Here is a 17,904-nt window from a genome sequence, read left to right as displayed (position 1 = left end):
CTAACCACTACGCCAACCGTGTGGCCCTATACAGACCGTATTTAATGAAATACATACCAGCAGAGACTGTGTGTGAAGCGGTCCCTGGAGCAAAGGCCACCTCTACTTTAGGGTGTGAGGGGAGACCAGTCTTACAACGGCGTTTAGCTGTAATGGAGGAAAAAAACATAAACACCCAATAAAGCAACATATATTTGTCAAACACTGTCATTTGTTTTTAAAATAACTGTATGCAATCTACATTTATACTATATAGTATAGGATTCCTATTTCATTTTTTAGGTGGGGCGTGGGTGTTCTTTTGAAAAAGAGGCTACAAGAAAATTGTCAAGTAACTCATGTCAGCCAAATCATGCTTGCAGTAAAAAGCATTTCTTTATTTCTCAGGATTTGAGCTCCATCAGAGATGACACATTGATCTGACCTGGTGTTATTCAGCTTAAAATTTTGATAAATAACTAAAAAGTCTACTGATGATACTGTAGTACATTGACAGTGTGGCATGCTATCCCTGGCAATGGCCTACACTGACATTCAGGACTGAAACATTTTTAAATGTCCAGAATATAAAATACGAACCATGTCTGGGTTGCTTCAGTGTGACACTTGGCCTCATGGAAAGCGTGTTTCCATCCGCGTCCCTCTCCTAACGCAAGGTAATAGGTAGTTACTAGGAGCTAACTTTAGCTGATTAGTAAAAACGTCTACGTTAACTAAACTAACATGCCATGCTTTTGTTTTTTTTACAGAAAAATCATAAGCATATGTAAAAACTAAGCAGCCTTGTATTTACCCTGTGGTTGAATTTTAAACCAAATGTATCGTATGTGTCGATTACTGTGTTGTCCAAATTAAAGTGGGTCCGTGTCCAACGATGTTGTCGCGTCTAGAAGATGACGCCGTCACGCAACGGCAAAATAAAACGTGATATTTAAGCATCTAACTAACTTCATATGTTTGGCCTAATAATGCTGCTACATGATTGGTATTTATGAAATAGGAGGAAAAAAGTGTCTTTAGTAGCAGCATTACTCTTACTCGCACAATATGAAACATTTCTCTTCTGGGTTTATTTTTTAAGTGTAACCGTACGTTGCATATTTATTTTCCTAATTCCGTCCACCCGGACGTGGGTAAATGTGTTGTCGCTAACTTGGCAGTGCCACAGGCCCATATCAATAAAACATCCCTGAGCGTCCAAATGTGAAGCGAGAGGGGTACCGACAGCGTCACTTCTTGAAGCGTACGGCCAGTGACCGAGCTGCCGATTTTGACGCGTTGGGAATGAGAACGTGTTGGATAGAGAGGGTAGAGGGAGGCATTTATATCAAATACAGAACAGTGTTAGGGTCAATAGGGTAGGTATGGGACACAGGAGAGAGGAGGTTGTGATAATGAGGTTGAGGCTAGGGCACTGTGCACTGAATAAATCACTTAAATTGGCAGGGAAACATCAGACAGGACTGTGTAGGAGGTGTCAGGAAGAGGAGGAATCTGTGGAACATGAACTTTTGAGGTGTAGGGCATATGAGGCAAATAGAGAGGTGATGAAAAATAATCTAAGGAAATTAGGTGATCAAGAATTTCATTTAAAGGAAGTAATGGAAACGAGTGAGAAATGTTAACAGGATGATTATGTAGGAGCAGCAAGTGTGCACCCTTGACGGTCTACAAATGTTGCTGGAAACTGGCAAAACAGGTTCATTAAGGAGACAATCCTTTACTAGTCTCCCATAGAAAACCATGTCACCATAGTATCACGCAGGCTTGCTGTGATGACTCCGCCCACTTTGAGGAGGTGCTACGAAGTCACGGAAAACAACATAGCTGATACTAAACTGAGTCGAGTCGATTAGAGTTATAACTGTATAGGTTTATGTGTCTGAGCGAGATCATTGTTCAGTGATAAGATCTGATTCTGTTAATATTTGACTGCAGTTGATGGAGTTGAGTGTAAAGTTCAGATCAGAGCAGTTATTTGATCACATTCATCACATTTCCTTCAGATAACACTTGAGAAAACTTTGGTCTGTGTTTTGTTCGATGTTCAGCAGCAGAATCACTTCACAGACGTTCAGCAGCTTCATGACGATCATTTCCTGCCTTTACAAGGTAACAGAACTAAACTCATCTCATCACACATGTGAAAAAGAACTTTGTAACTGAGCAGTGTTGTTTTTGGCAGCCATTCTAGATTTAGTCTTAGTTTTAGTCTTTTGGACTAAAACGCTGATTAGTTTTAGTCATTTCATCATGTGATAGTTTTAGTCCAATTTTAGTCGAACTCAAAAAAGTTTTAGTCAGTTTTAGTTTAAAAAAAAAAAAAAAAAAGAAGTATAGTCTTTTAACAAATCCATTTAGGTCAATAAGTATTGGAGATTACTGTTGGGCAGAAACCTTTAGTCTCCATATTTCAACTTTTCAACAGTTTTTTTCATGAATTGATGCCGACTTCATCATACAACAGTGTCACACATAAGTTTGACATGAAATTTCCTCCGCCAGTGGTGCGCCGCGACCGACTCTACTAAAAAAAAGGGGCGTCAACAAAATAATTTAGTCATCGTCATCATTGACGAAAACAACACTGTAACTGAGTGGACGTGATGTTTTTACTGTGAAGCTCATGAATCTCACGTCACTGACTCTTGTTCAGTGACTGAGGTTTTTACACAGAATGAATTGACCCTGTAGTGACTTAGAGAGGCTTAAATGTCTGGTGTAATACTGCAAACTTGTCTTATTATGGGATGTGAACATGTCCTGGTTCCTCTGAACGTGAAGAAGGCCCAACCCTTTTGAAGCAGCTCTGCTGACACAGTATAAATGCTGACATCTGCTGGTTGACATGTGATATTACACACTGGAATCAGCGCTAACTTTAGTTTGTAGTGAGGTTTTATCATTAACATGAACAAACTGGAATCTCTCAGATAAGTATGATTTAAACCAGCAGAGGGCAGCACCTGTGATCCCAAGAGTCTGCTCCAATCTCTGCAGTAGAATATTATGATCAATGGTGTCAAATGCAGCACTAAGATCTAACAGGACAAGTAAAGAAACTAGACCATTATCTGAAGCCAAGAGAAGATCATTACTAACTTTAACTAGTGCTGTTTCTGTGCTATGGTTTAATCTAAAACCTGACTGAAAATCTTCAAACAGGCCATTAATGCGCAAATATTCACATCATTGATTAGCAACTCCCTTTTCTAAGATTTTAGAAACAAAGGGAAGATTAGATATAGGTCGGTAATTAGCTAAAATATCTGGGTCAAGGGTCGCTTTTTTGAGAAGGGGTTTAATAACTGCTATTTTAAACGTTTGGGGCACATATCCAGTTAATAAGGATAGATTAATTTGAGTTGATATAGAGCTGTTAATTAAAGGAAACACATCTTTAAACAGTTTGGTGGGGATAGGATCTAACTGACAGGTTGATGGCTTAGATGATGAAACTAATGATGTTAACTCAGGGAGATCTATAGTGGAGAAACTGTCTAACTGTGCACCTGGTGCTTCTAAAGCTCTTGTGCTAAAAGATGAGTCAGTCCCAATATGAGGGAGGAGATGATCAATATTTATTCTAATTGATGTTATTTTATTCACAAAAAAGTTCATAAAGTCATCACTGCTCAGTGTTAAAGGAATAGATGGTTCAGTGGAGCTGTGGCTCTGTGTCAGCCTGGCTACAGTGCTGAAAAGAAACCTATGATTATTCTTATTTTCTTCAATTAGAGAAGAATAATAGGCAGCTCTAGCTTTGTGTAGGGCTTTTTTGTAAGCTACAAAACCATCTTTCCAGGCTATATAAAATTCCTCTAGGTTATTGGAACGCCATTTTCTTTCTAATCTACGTAACGCCTGTTTAAGAGCACGAGTATTGGAGTTAAACCATGGTGCTCGTCTCATCTGATTCACCACTTTCTTTTTCAGAGGGGCAACACAATCTAATGTAGGACGCAGTGAGGCCGCTGTACTATCAACAAGGTTATCTATGAGGGCGGGAGTAAAATCACAAAAGGTACCTTCAGATGTACTGACATATGGCACCGAGTTAAATAAAGGTTGCACTGTCTCTTTGAATGTATTCATAATATTATCAGACAGTATTTCTTATTTATGTTATTGTAGTTCATTATTGTACAATTAAATGTGAGTAAATAATGATCAGTAAGGAGAGGGTTTTGAGGAACTATGTTTAAGTTATCAATATCAATACCATAAGTTAAAACAAGGTCGAGGGTGTGATTAAGGTAATGAGTTGGTTTATTAACGTGTTGAATAAAACCTATTGATTCCAACAGCGAGTTAAATGCGCAGCTAAGACTATCACGGTCAACATCTACATGGATGTTGAAATCCCCTACAATTATGATTTGATCTGTCTTAAGCACTAACTCAGATAAGAACTCAGAGAACTCTGATAGGAACTCTGAATAAGGTGCAGGTGGACGATAAACTGTGACTATCATAATTGGTTTCTGTGATTTCCAACTAGGATGAGATAGATTAAGAATAAGGCTTTCAAATGATGAATATCCTGGTTTGGGCTTGGGATTGATTAATAATCTAGTATTAAAAATGGCTGCTACTCCTCCTCCTCGGCCTGAGCTTCTAGGAATATGGGTATTAGCATGAGTGGGTGGAGTTGACTCATTTAGACTAACGTAATCTTCTTCATGTAACCAAGTTTCAGTTACACAGAATAAATCAATACAATTGTCAGAAATTAGATCATTTATTAAAACAGATTTTGAGGAGAGTGACCTTATATTTAATAGTCCACATTTAAAAGTGGTATTATTTGACTCTATATTATTGTTGGTATTAATCTTTATTAAGTTAGAATGTCTAACTCCTCTTCTGTTTGTTATTGATTTATTTACTTTATTTACTTTAGTTTTTACTTTAGTAGGTCGAGGGACAGACACAGTCTCTATGGGGTTTTTAATTGGTGACTGCTCGAAAAGAAGCACAGAGAAGCATGAAAGACTGCAACTCTGTGTCCTGGTCTCAACTCTGGATTGTCATGGGTTTCTAATAAAATGTCCAAAGCTGCTAGATAAGAGAGCTGCTCCATCCAAAGTGGGATGGACGCCATCTCTCCTCATGAGACCAGGTTTCCCCCAGAAGTTTTGCCAGTTATCTAAAAACCCAATGTTGTTTTCTGGACACCACCAGAAAATGAACATAGTTCCAAAGCCAGATTTTTACTGGCTGATCCTTTCAGCTCAATACTCAGTGTTCAAGGATTCTTTTGTATACCAGTTTCTCCAAGATTTTTCAAAGAAATGGCAACATTTCAAATAAATTCCTGAAACTTTACAAATCCCAGACTTTATTCACTGTTCTATAAAACCTTGGCAGCAAAAACAATCATCAGACTTCTTCATTGAAGCTCATGAATCTGACATCACTGATTCTGTTGTTCAGCGACTAAAATGTTTGGAAATCACTGGTTTAGAGGACATTTGTGCTTTTGGTGAAAGAGAAGTTCTGCTGGAATGAAAGATCAGATAGTGACTGATAATTTTATGTTTCCGGTGAAAACAGATTACAGCCATTGTAGGTGAAACAAAAGGATCCAGAGGACGAGGTCATATTTTGATAAGATTTAAGAAACTAAAGTTAAATTAAACCTTTATTCTCAATGCTCAATTCTCTTCAAAGTCCAGATGTTTAACATACATATGTATCTATCTATTGGGCAGCTTCTTACCTGACCACCAGAGGGCGGGCTCTTCTGTTAAACCAGTGGACTCACCTGCAGTGAAGGGCTGTAAAGTGTGATGCAAACAGCGTCTTGAGTTGAGTTGTGAGTCGAGCTGTGACGTTCACGAACGAGTCAAATCTTTACAAGACAGTCTCGCTGCAGACCTGCACTGTCAGGACCCTTCGTTGCAGACCTGCACTGTGAGGTCTCCTGCACTGTCAGGACCGGAAGTTGATTCGAAGCCTTTCAAAATAAAAGCGACCATACCGGAAGCACATATTTTTCGTTCCCAATGTTTATTTCTTGGAAAAACTGTATATCTTTCCAGTTCAACTGTATAAGGTGAAAAAACTCAGGAAAATGTCAAGATAAAAAACGAACAAAATATTATATATAAAAAAAAGAAAATACAAAATGTTATGACCACTTCTAGGGTTATTCTACAGATAATCAGTGCAAACTAGATGTACAGCTATTGTTATGATCCCCTATAAACATTATTAGCCTACTCAAAACATGCATTATTTTACGCCAGTATTTTAATTTAATATAAATCACAAAAAGGACAGCTGTTAGTTTAGTCTGCACTACAAATTCATATTGAAACAATAAATCTCTGTAAATACACCTTAATGTGTGATGGCATAATGCATCTACACTCCAACCTATTGCTGATTGTTCTTTGCTTCTATACCATTATTTATCATTGAAAATTTAGCCCCCTGCACTGTTGGATCCAATTACATATTGATTTACTTATTTTTTTATATAGGCATATCTTATGTTTGTTTGCAATTATAACACCTCATAATTCATTTAATAATTGCTTAATATTGTTTGTGCTATGTTCTTACCTTGTGCTGTTGGACCACATGGAGGGTGTGAGGGTTGATGATTTTAAATGAACTTAGCTTTGTGTTCAAAGTTCATTACTGAATACCTAGTTACATGACCCAGATAACAATATCTCCTAAGCAGTTTTTTTAATGATTTTAATTATTAGTGTTTTAAGAACAACAACAACAACTTTTTCCACAATTTTAACTTTTTTTTTTTTTTTCTTTCTTCTCTTTGTACTCACAGTACGCCAAGTACCCTCGTTTGTCTATAATCTCTTCACAGAAGAGCCACATATCTTCAATCTGGTAAAAAATAAATTTAAAAGGCTCAAGAATGAATTCTTTCTCTTCCTCATTCAGATCCATGGTGTCAAACAGCTTTCCCATTTCCTGCGCAGCCTCCTCAGTTTGGGTGCTGTTCATGTTAAAAATCTGAGGCATCTCCACTCTGGCTGCAAACAAGTGTTGATTCGCCTGCACCCATTCCGCTGCTTTTTTGCCGTGATCCACCACTTTGACCACCGAAAGTGGTCTAAAGAAAAAAAAATGTGTCTGCTTTTTTGTCAGAGCATGAAAGGTCATCTCACAACGATATGATACGATAACAACGCTAAAAACTACCCAAAAGTCCAAAACCCGATTCTTTCAAATTAATATAACTTTACAGGACAATATATAGTGTGCAACATAACGTTCTAGTGACTAAAGACTGTTTCTGTTTCTTCGTATGACGCAAAGTTGTTGTCACTTGACTTTTACTCACCTCGTCATTTTCACACATCACATGGGGAATGAAAAATACGTGCTTCAAGTATGCTCGCTTTTATTTTGAATATATGCTTCAGGTATGGTCGCTTTTATTTTGAAAGGCTTCGAATCAACTTCCGGTCCTGACAGTGCAGGAGACCTCACAGTGCAGGTCTGCAACGAAGGTCTGCAGCTAGACCCCTCTCAATCTTTTTAACGGCTCTTTGAAATGAACCAGTAACTAAGTGGCTGACAGTCCATTATTAGCATAAACCAATGGGCTGTGCCGATTGTTCAGTCAGCCAATGAGGGTCATGTCGGCCAATTCTGTGGTCAAAAAAAGTCTTCTTGCTGACCGGCCCACATTAGGTCAATGTGGTCCACCCATGTTAGCAGAACTTGTAATGAGCGAGTTTTATTCTCCCAGCAGGTGGCGCTCTGCTATGAATCAGATCAAGGACAGTGAAGAGGTAGCTCCGCCCTCTAAAACCACTCTGTGTGAGGAACATGAGGGTCAGAGGTGAGATGAGGATCTCATGGATCATGTGACTCGTCTCCATGTCACAGCTCAGTGTTTTATTTACACATCATGTGTTTGTAGGAGGATCCATCAACAGAGACCAGACTCTGCTGGACCTGGACCTGGACCCAGCTGTGTGTCCATGAAGAGTGACCGGTCTATAGATCGTTATATTAGCTTCAAGGATGGACAAAAACATGGTGAACTGATGTAAGAATTTCACACATAGTAACACACACTTACATGATCCTCCACCAGGGGGAGCCTGTCTAGTCCAAAACATGTTGAATCCAGAAAAACACTCTTCTTCTCTTTGGTGGACCAGTCTTGTTTTTCTGTCTCCACTAAACGTCTTCAGCCTGTCCTCGTCTCTGAATACGTTTCCAGCAGTAAATCTAGTCAGAGTCCGTGATTGGTCAGGGACTCATGGACAAGCCTCTCTGATTGTGTCTTTGAGACTTCACACATAACAAACCCTAGAGACTGTCCTTCAGGGACTTTTGTCTCAGTGTGCATTTGGACTATCTGGGTATCTCATAGGACTACTGGAATTAAGCTAAGTATCACTTCTGTAGGTCTTTACTATTTGGTTGCTATTTCATTAATTGCTATTGTATCTAGCTGGGTTGCTTGACTTTTGTGACTTTTGACTTGTCTGTTTAGTTAAGGTGAAAGTTTTGTTAAGATATTTTGTCTGCTAGGTCAAAGAGAAATTTGTTATTGTTGCTGTTTTGACCTAGTTTCTATTGGGCCATCACCATCACCAGGTGAGAAGTTTCACTGGCTACAGGGGAGTGGCCAACACAGCTGTAACCAATCAGCCCCTAATCAGGTGTCTTTTAAAAAGCAGCACTGACTTTGAAGCGGCAGCTTCAGCGGCAGACTATTCAGAAGAAGACTCAGGAGGACAAAGACAAAGGAGTCTAAACCGGAGTCTGATGAAGACACAGGAGGACAAAGACAAAGGAGTCTAAACCGGAGTCTGATGAAGACTCAGGAGGACAAAGACAAAGGAGTCTAAACCGGAGTCTGATGAAGACTCAGGAGGACAAATACAAAGGAGTCTAAACCGGAGTCTAACAAGGAGGCTAACGAGGCTAAGTACCTGTCTGCAAGTGTTCTCTACCTTTCACATATGTGCCTTTTTTCCATTCCTGTTCATGTCTCCTCTCATAGATACTACAAACCTCACAATCACTCACAGAATCACCGTAACCTGTCCTCACTTATCTATCCCACCCGCTCCACTCACATCCAACACCATGTCGCAGGGAGCCTGTGGAACTGCCAGTCAGCTACCCGCAAGACTGAGTTCATCTCCGGCTTTGCTACTGAGCAATGCCTGGACTTCCTTGCTCTCACTGAGACTTGGATAACACCCTCCAACACAGCCACCCCTGCAGCTCTGTCCTCCGCCCACTCCTTCTCCCACACACCCAGATCCACTGGAAGAGGTGGCGGGACAGGTCTGCTCATCAACCCCAACTGGACTTTCACATTTTACCCACTGCCACACTTCTCTTCACAGTCGTTTGAATTTCATGCTGTAACTGTAACTCACCCAGTCAAACTAATCATTGTTGTCATCTACCGTCCACCAGGCCCATTGGGACACTTCTTGGAGGAACTAGATGTCCTCCTCTCAAACATCCCAGAAAATGGCCCACCACTTGTTCTTCTTGGTGACTTCAACATCCAGTCAGAGAAGTCATCCGATCTACTTCTTCTACTTTCGTCTCTTTCTCTCTCACTTGCTCCTTCTCCACCAACTCACAAAGCTGGCAACCACCTTGACCTCATCTTCACCAGAAACTGCTCTACCTCCGACCTCACGGTAACTCCACTTCAAGTCTCTGATCATTTCTTCTTTTCCTACTCTCTCCCACTCTCCCAATCTGATGATCTCATCTCATCAGATACTGCACTTGTCTGTCGCAACATTCGCTCTCTCTCTCCCTCCTCTCTCTCCTCAACTGTTCTATCAGCACTTCCTTCAGCTGACTCCTTCTCCCTCATGCATCCCAACTCTGCCACAGACACATTCCTCTCTACTCTGTCCTCCTCTCTTGACTCTCTCTGTCCTCTTACTTCACGGCGGGTTCCTAAATCCTCCCCAGCCCCGTGGTTGTCGGACTCAGTGCGTGCTGAGAGAGCTACGATACGGGCAGCAGAAAGGAAATGGAGGAAATCAAAACACCCTTTCCTCCCTTCAAGAACTAGGTGTCTCAGGATCTGCACTTACCCTACTCTCGTCCTATCTTCAAAACCGAACATACAGAGTAACCTGGAGAGGATCTGTGTCTGAACCCTGTCCTCTAGCTACTGGGGTCCCTCAGGGTTCTGTCTTGGGCCCTCTCCTCTTCTCTCTATACACCAACTCTCTTGGTTCTGTTATTCTCTCTCATGGTTTTTCCTATCACAGCTACGCCGACGACACGCAACTCATTCTCTCTTTTCCCAGCTCCGACACACATGTAGCAGAACGGATCTCCGCTTGTCTGACCGACATCTCTCAGTGGATGTCTGACCATCACCTGAAACTCAATCTCAACAAGACTGAGTTTCTTTTTCTCCCAGGAAAGGGCTCTCCCACCACAGACCTAACCATCACCCTCGACAACTCTGTGGTAACTCCGTCTCATACCGCAAGGAACCTGGGTGTGACACTTGATGACCATCTCTCCCTCACTGCCTACATTGCTGCAACAGCTCGATCTTGCAGATACATGTTGCACAACATCAGAAGGATACGGCCTCTTCTAACCCAGAAGGCGGCACAGGTTCTGGTCCAGGCTCTTGTCATCTCACGCTTGGATTACTGCAACTCCCTCCTGGCTGGTCTCCCTGCGTGTGCCATACGACCCCTGCAACTCATCCAGAATGCAGCCGCTCGACTGGTCTTCAACTTACCAAAATTCTCCCACACTACACCTCTCCTCCGCTCCCTTCACTGGCTTCCTGTAGCTGCTCGCATCCGCTTCAAGACTCTAGTGCTTGCGTTCCATGCTACAAACGGATCCGGTCCAGCCTACATCCAGGACATGATCAAAACCTACACCCCAGCCTGCCCACTTCGCTCTGCATCGGCAAACCGGCTCGCTGCCCCCTCACTGAGAGGATCGCAGAGGCATTCACAGAACTCGAGACTGTTCACTGTCCTAGCTCCCAAATGGTGGAACGAGCTCCCCATCAACATCCGGACAGCAGAAAGCCTCCACATCTTCCGCCGCCGACTAAAAACACATTTCTTCCGACTCTACCTCGACTAAGACGATGACGACAAAAAAAGACAAAAAAAAAAACAAACAAAAGAAAAATATATATATATATATACATCGCACTTACGACTAGCACTTCATAGTTTGGTTTACTTGAAGCTCTTACTTACTTCTAGCTCTTATTTGTACCCAAATGTTTAAATGCACTTATTGTAAGTCGCTTTGGATAAAAGCGTCACCTAAATGACATGTAATGTAATGTAATGTCTTCAACCTGTCAAACTCATGTCATGTGAACTTGGCTGAAGAAGAATCGTAGGTGCAGCACATTGAAAACCTCGTAGAAACAAATGATTGTTTAGTAAATGACACTGAATCTTTTCTCCTCAGAGTTGATCAGCAGAGGACAGAGGTTCTCAGTGGTCAGTCTGTCCAGCAGCATGGAGCAGACCTGGGCTCCATATTTAAGGTGTGTAAATGTACAAACATGACACTACTGTTAATACTGAAGCAGAGTCCTGGGGCCTCATGTATAAACCGTGCGTACGCACAAAAAGACGGCGTACGCTTGCTTTCACGCACAGACGGCATGTATAAAAATGTACTTGGCGTGGAAGTTTGCGCATCGCAGCGCAAACTCTCGAGCTGCCGTGAGAATTTGCCGAGAGCTCCGCAAACTCTTGTCAGGTGGAGACGCTGCAATATTAAGCTCTGAAACTTATCACAGTGTTTGAAAATAATATTATTAATGTGTCTACAGTGACAAACATGAATTTTCTGTGACAAACAATACTGATACACCACGTACGTTTGAACATATGTGGATAACATCAGAGAGGACACTGAAGACGAAACTGATCCTGTGAGCGAACACACACACTACAAACCTGTGTGTGTGTGTGTGTGTGTGTGTGTGTGTGTGACCGTGAACTCTGTCTGCTTATTTTGTGCGTAATGTGTGTAGATGATGACGTGTGACACTTATAGATTGTTGAAATAATCTGTAAATTCAGCTCACATGGATCAGTCATGTCTAAACATACATGTTACACCAGAAAAAAACATGCACAGGATCAACTATCAATGCACAGACAGTTTTTTAAGCATCAATATTAATATGAGAGCAGTCACTGTGACCCTGACATTTAGTTCCTTTGTGTTTATCACTAATTCCAAAAAAAAACAACCAAAATCATCTATTTTTACAGATTTATACATCATAAATTGACGAGTTGATCGTGCACTTTCCTTCTTTTTCTTTTATTTCCTTCTTTCTTTGCTGCCACAGTTGTCCTTTTTCTTCAGGACGAAGGCGTTTAGAGTCATTTGTATATTCATTTGTGGGTGGGCGTGGTGTGTTCCTCATTCATCTCCGCTCAGTTTCACCTTTGATGGGATGTATGAAGAAAAGGTGCGCAGGACTTGGCGTACGCACAGTTTTATAAATCTGAGATTTTCTTTGCGTACATACTTTATGAATTTTGTGTGTACGCCGTCTTTTAGTATGAAAGCTGCGCACTCTTTTATACATGAGGCTCCTGGTCCTGACAGTCTGGATGCTGCTCTGTGGACCTGCAGGACTTCACTGATCATCTGAGGTTAAACTTCACATGTTCTGTTCCAGCTGCTGGAGGAGAACATCATCTGCTTTGTGAAGAACGAGCTGAAGAAGATCCACAAGGTTCTGGATACAGATCACACAGAAGTCTCAGAGAGTCAGAGGGAGGATGAGGAGCAGAGGAGCAGCAGAGAGGCCTTTCTGAAGATCACAGAGGACTTCTTAAGGAGGATGAAGCAGGAGAAGCTAGCTGACAGTAAGAGGACTTTTAATGTGAAAGGAAGAACATCTTATTTTCTCAATGATCCACTCACTGATTTATTTTCTTGTGTTCTGTCAGAAATCAGAGCTTCAGCTTGTCGACGTGAACTCAAATCAAACCTGAAGAAGAAGTTCCAGTGTTTGTTTGAGGGCGTGGCTAAAGCAGGAAACCCCGCCCTTCTGAATGAGATCTTCACAGAGCTCTACATCACAGAGGGAGGGACTGGAGAGGTCAATGAAGAACATGAGGTCAGACAGATTGAAAGAGCTTCCTGGAAACCAGACAGACCAGAAACATCCATCAGACAAGAAGACATCTTTAAAGCCTCAGCTGGAAGAGACGGACCAATCAGAAGAGTGATGACAAAGGGCGTGGCTGGCATTGGGAAAACAGTGTTAACACAGAAGTTCACTCTGGACTGGGCTGAAGACAAAAGCAGCCAGGACGTACAGTTCATGTTTCCCTTCACCTTCAGAGAGCTGAATGTGCTGAAAAAGAAGAAGTTCAGTTTGGTGGAACTCATCCATCACTTCTTCACTGAAACCAAAGAAGCAGGAATCTGCAGGTTTGAAGACTTTAAGGTGGTCTTCATCTTTGATGGTCTGGACGAGTGTCGACTTCCTCTGGACTTCCACAACACTGAGATCCTGACTGACGTCACAGCGTCCACCTCAGTGGACGTGCTGCTGACAAACCTCATCAGGGGGAAACTGCTTCCCTCTGCTCGCCTCTGGATAACCACACGACCTGCAGCAGCCAATCAGATCCCTCCTGACTGTGTGGACATGGTGACAGAGGTCAGAGGGTTCACGGACCCACAGAAGGAGGACTACTTCAGGAAGAGGTTCAGAGATGAGAAGCAGGCCAGGAGGATCATCTCCCACATCCAGACATCACGAAGCCTCCACATCATGTGCCACATCCCAGTCTTCTGCTTGATCACTGCAAAGGTTCTGGAGAACATGTTGAAAACCAGAGATGGAGGAGAACTGCCCAAGACCCTGACTGAGATGTACATCCACTTCCTGGTGGTTCAGTCCAAAGTGAAGAGGGTCAAATATGATGGAGGAGCTGAGACAGATCCACACTGGAGTCCAGAGAACAGGAAGATGATTGAGTCTCTGGGGAAACTGGCTTTTGAGCAGCTGCAGAAAGGAAACCTGATCTTCTATGAATCAGACCTGACAGAGTGTGGCATCGATATCAAAGCAGCTTCAGTTTACTCAGGAGTCTTCACTCAGATCTTTAAAGAGGAGAGAGGCCTGTACCAGGACAAGGTCTTCTGCTTTGTCCATCTGAGTGTTCAGGAGTTTCTGGCTGCTCTTCATGTTCATCTGACCTTCATCACCTCTGGAACAAATCTATTGTCAGAACCAACAACGAGCCAGTTGACCAGACCGTTTAGAAACAAACCTGAACTGAATCATCTGCACCAGAGTGCTGTGGACGAGGCCTTACTGAGTCCAAATGGACACCTGGACTTGTCCCTCCGCTTCCTCCTGGGTCTTTCACTGGAGACCAATCAGAAGCTCTTAAGAGGTCTACTGACACAAACAGGAAGTGGTTCACAGACCAATCAGGAAACAGTTGAGTACATCAAGAAAAAGATCAGTGAGAATCTGTCAGCAGAGAGAAGCATCAACCTGTTCCACTGTCTGAATGAACTGAACCATTGTTCTCTTGTGGAGGAGATCCAAGAGTCCCTCACATCAGGACGCCTGTCCACAGAGACACTGTCTCCTGCTCAGTGGTCAGCTCTGGTCTTCATCTTACTGTCATCAGGAAAAGATCTGGAAGAGTTTGACCTGAAGAAATACTCTGCTTCAGAGGAGGCTCTTCTGAAGCTGCTGCCGGTGGTCAAAGCCTCCAACAAAGCTCTGTACGTGGATCAGTATATAAATATTAATAAGACATTTTCTGAAGAGCACAAGACAAACATGTTTAACCTTTTGTTCATCACTGTTTTCTACCTCAGACTGAGTGGCTGTAAACTCTCAGAGAGAAGCTGTGAAGCTCTGTCCTCAGTCCTCAGCTCTGTGTCCTCTCGTCTGAGACACGTGGACCTGAGTAACAACGACCTGCAGGATTCAGGAGTGAAGCTGCTGTGTGATGGACTGAAGAGTCCTCACTGTTCTCTGGAGACTCTCAGGTCAGAACTCTGACTCTAACTCTTTGCTTCTTTAGGTTCCTGTTGATGAAGATGTTTTTTCTGAATCACTGAGTTCATCATATCTTCTTAACTCCAGTCTGTCAGGTTGTCTGGTCTCAGAGGAAGGATGTTCTTCTCTGACCTCAGCTCTGAACTCCAACCCCTCCCATCTGAGAGAACTGGACCTGAGCTTCAATCATCCAGGAGACTCAGGAGAGAAGCTAATGTCTGCTGAACTGAAGAGTCCTCACTGGAGACTGGACACTCTCAGGTATTCTCCTCCTCCTCCTCCTCCTCTTCCTCTTCATGATCAGCAGCAGTATTAAAACTTGTCAGGAGGTTCAAGTTGAAGATGTCCTGTTATTATGTTTTCCTCTGTCAGTGAGTATAACCAAACATTAGTGATACTATTTAAACGCCTGTTGTTCTTCTTCTTCTTCTGGCTCCTCCCTTTAGGGGGCACCACAGCAAATCATCTGCCTGATAGATATTGTTCTTGTTTGACAATAAACTAGAAAACTAGAAACAAACACTAGACTCTGGTGAGAACGAGTGAATGTCACATAGTTCAGCCTGAGAAACGACCAGAACCATGAACTGGACAGATCATCTGCACAAAGTAGCAGCATCATGTGAGAAGTCCTGGTACTGGGTACAGAACAGTCCTGGTCCACTTCAAACAGTCTACGGTCAAACTAAAGTAAAGATGTCTTTATTCTGTGGTGTTTGTCGTGAGTTGTGTACGAGATGTTCGTCATCTTACAGCTACAATCAAGTTGTTCTTCATTCTTCATTCAATGGTGAAAACATACAAGTTTTGGAAGCAGCAGTAACAGCGACGAGCCTCTGCAGCAGCAGCTGCATAAGTAGCCATGTGTTTCCTCTGTGACGCGCAGCTGTAAAAACCACAAAAGCACTGGAAACTAGGTATCGATTCAAGCAAGCGATCAAACAACCGTAATTTAAATATAAAGTTTATGGTTTTTAGACCCACAATACTGCGATTTGAAACACTGTAAAAAATACAAATGAAATCCCTAATTTTTATCTATTTTCTTTGTTTACTTGGTTTGTGCTAGGCCAACTTGTTGCTGGTTTACTCGTGGTGGGTTTCAATTGTATAAACAGAAGTTGTCTTCTGTGTTGTCCACGTGGTGGTGCTGTTGAGTAAATGCGTAGCCTCCTGAAACTGTGGTCTCTGGTTCTGCAGACACCGTCTTCTCTTTGAAACACACCTGTCCTTGTAGTTCATAATTGTGTCCACCAGAGTGCGTCATTAAGACAACAGTTTGGACTCATGTTGGACAGAAACTCATTCAGACTGTTTCTTCCTCCAGGATGGACCATGCTGGAGAGCAGAGGTTAAAACCTGGTGTCAGGAAGTGTAAGTATGGATTTACAGGAAATAACAACATATCAGCTGATCATCAATAAACTGCAGCTGTGTCTCGTTGTCTTCATCAGATTCATGTGAACTGGAACTGGACACAAACACAATGAACAGAGAACTCAAACTGTCTCACGACAACAGGAAAGTGACCCGTGTGACAGAAGATCAGTCGTATCCTGATCATCCAGACAGATTCTTTTTTTCTTTTCCAGACAAGTTCTTTCCTCAGCTGCTGTGTAGACCTGGTCTGACTGGTCGCTGTTACTGGGAGGTCGAGTGGAGAGGAAGAGTTTATATATCACTGAGTTACAGAGGAATCAAGAGGAAAGGCATCGGTTCTGACTGTTTGTTTGGACATAATGATCAGTCCTGGAGTCTGTTCTGCTCTGATGATCATAGTTACTCTGTCCGTCACTGTGGGACACAAAGTCCCATCATGTCCTCTGTCTCTCACAGAGTATCAGTGTATGTGGACTGTCCTGCTGGGATTCTGTCCTTCTACAGCGTCTCCTCTGACTCACTGATCCACCTCCACACATTCAGGACCACATTCACTGAACCGGTTTATCCTGGGTTCCTGGTCTGGCCTGGTTCCTCAGTGTCTCTGTGTCCTCTGTAGGACATGAAGAGACAGCAGCTTCAGTGGTGGACGAGGTCAAAGCTCAAATAATATAAAATAAAATTCAAGGTTTTTAATCAAATAGAAAACAAAGTAAATAAAGATGGTAAGAGTTTGACTCTTTTTCTGAAGAACATCATCTTCTCATGGAGCCTTTCTGTCCCAGCATGCACTGCTTCTCCTCCTCCTCCTCTTCATGCTGCCTGACAACAGCGCCCCCTGCTGCATGTGAGCAGAACAACACTCAGAGTTACGCACACACACACACACACATGGAAAATGAAACACACATGAGCAGATTATGCCATGAATGAGGAAGTGTGGTTTCTGCTGTGATGCAGGTGAAACTGAGTGTGCGTGACCTCAGGATGACCTCTGTCCTCCTGCTACTCTGTGAACGACAGCGAAGAACGTGTCCACAGTGACAGGAAACTCATGACACTCAGAGGGTTTTTGCACTTTCCAAACATCATCAGTGTCTGTGGTTTCTGTGTCTGTGGCTTAATGAAGAATGACATTTTCAACATCAATAAAAACCACATCATATCACTTTAATCTACTTTGTTGTGTTGATGACGAGGTACTGACACCTAATACAATCTATGTCAGATTAAGTCTACGCTCTTTTAGGTCATAGATTAACAGCTCCATCCACTCACTCTCCCACACCAAAGCCCATAGAGAAAACCAGTGATTTTAGCTGCGGGGACACAGGAGCTGGTGGTCCTCTTCTGCCTCGTGTGGTCACTTTGTGTCACTGACGTCAATCTGAACAAAGGATTTCAAACACTGAAGTGACAAAATAAGACATTTGAACGTAGTGATGGAGGCAGCAGTGTGGGAGTGTGTGTGTGTGTGTGCACTTGTATTTGTGACAAATCAGGAC

General features: G+C 42.4%; 1 protein-coding gene across 1 annotated transcript; it reads left to right on the top strand.

Annotated features, from left to right (window-relative positions):
* The first annotated feature begins 580 nt into the window (after positions 1-580).
* LOC131443313 (stonustoxin subunit alpha-like) lies at positions 581-17,567 on the top strand. Its single transcript, XM_058612835.1, has 5 exons — positions 581-656; positions 14,853-15,009; positions 15,107-15,280; positions 16,347-16,393; positions 16,474-17,567. Exons 1-5 carry the CDS (start codon positions 581-583, stop codon positions 17,016-17,018), a joined length of 999 nt encoding a protein of 332 aa, XP_058468818.1. The 3' UTR covers positions 17,019-17,567.
* The last annotated feature ends 337 nt before the right edge of the window (positions 17,568-17,904 follow it).

This window comes from Solea solea, chromosome 17 (assembly GCF_958295425.1).
Source record: "Solea solea chromosome 17, fSolSol10.1, whole genome shotgun sequence".
NCBI classification, from domain to species: Eukaryota; Metazoa; Chordata; class Actinopteri; order Pleuronectiformes; family Soleidae; genus Solea; species Solea solea.
This window is presented reverse-complemented; position numbering and strand designations above follow the sequence as displayed.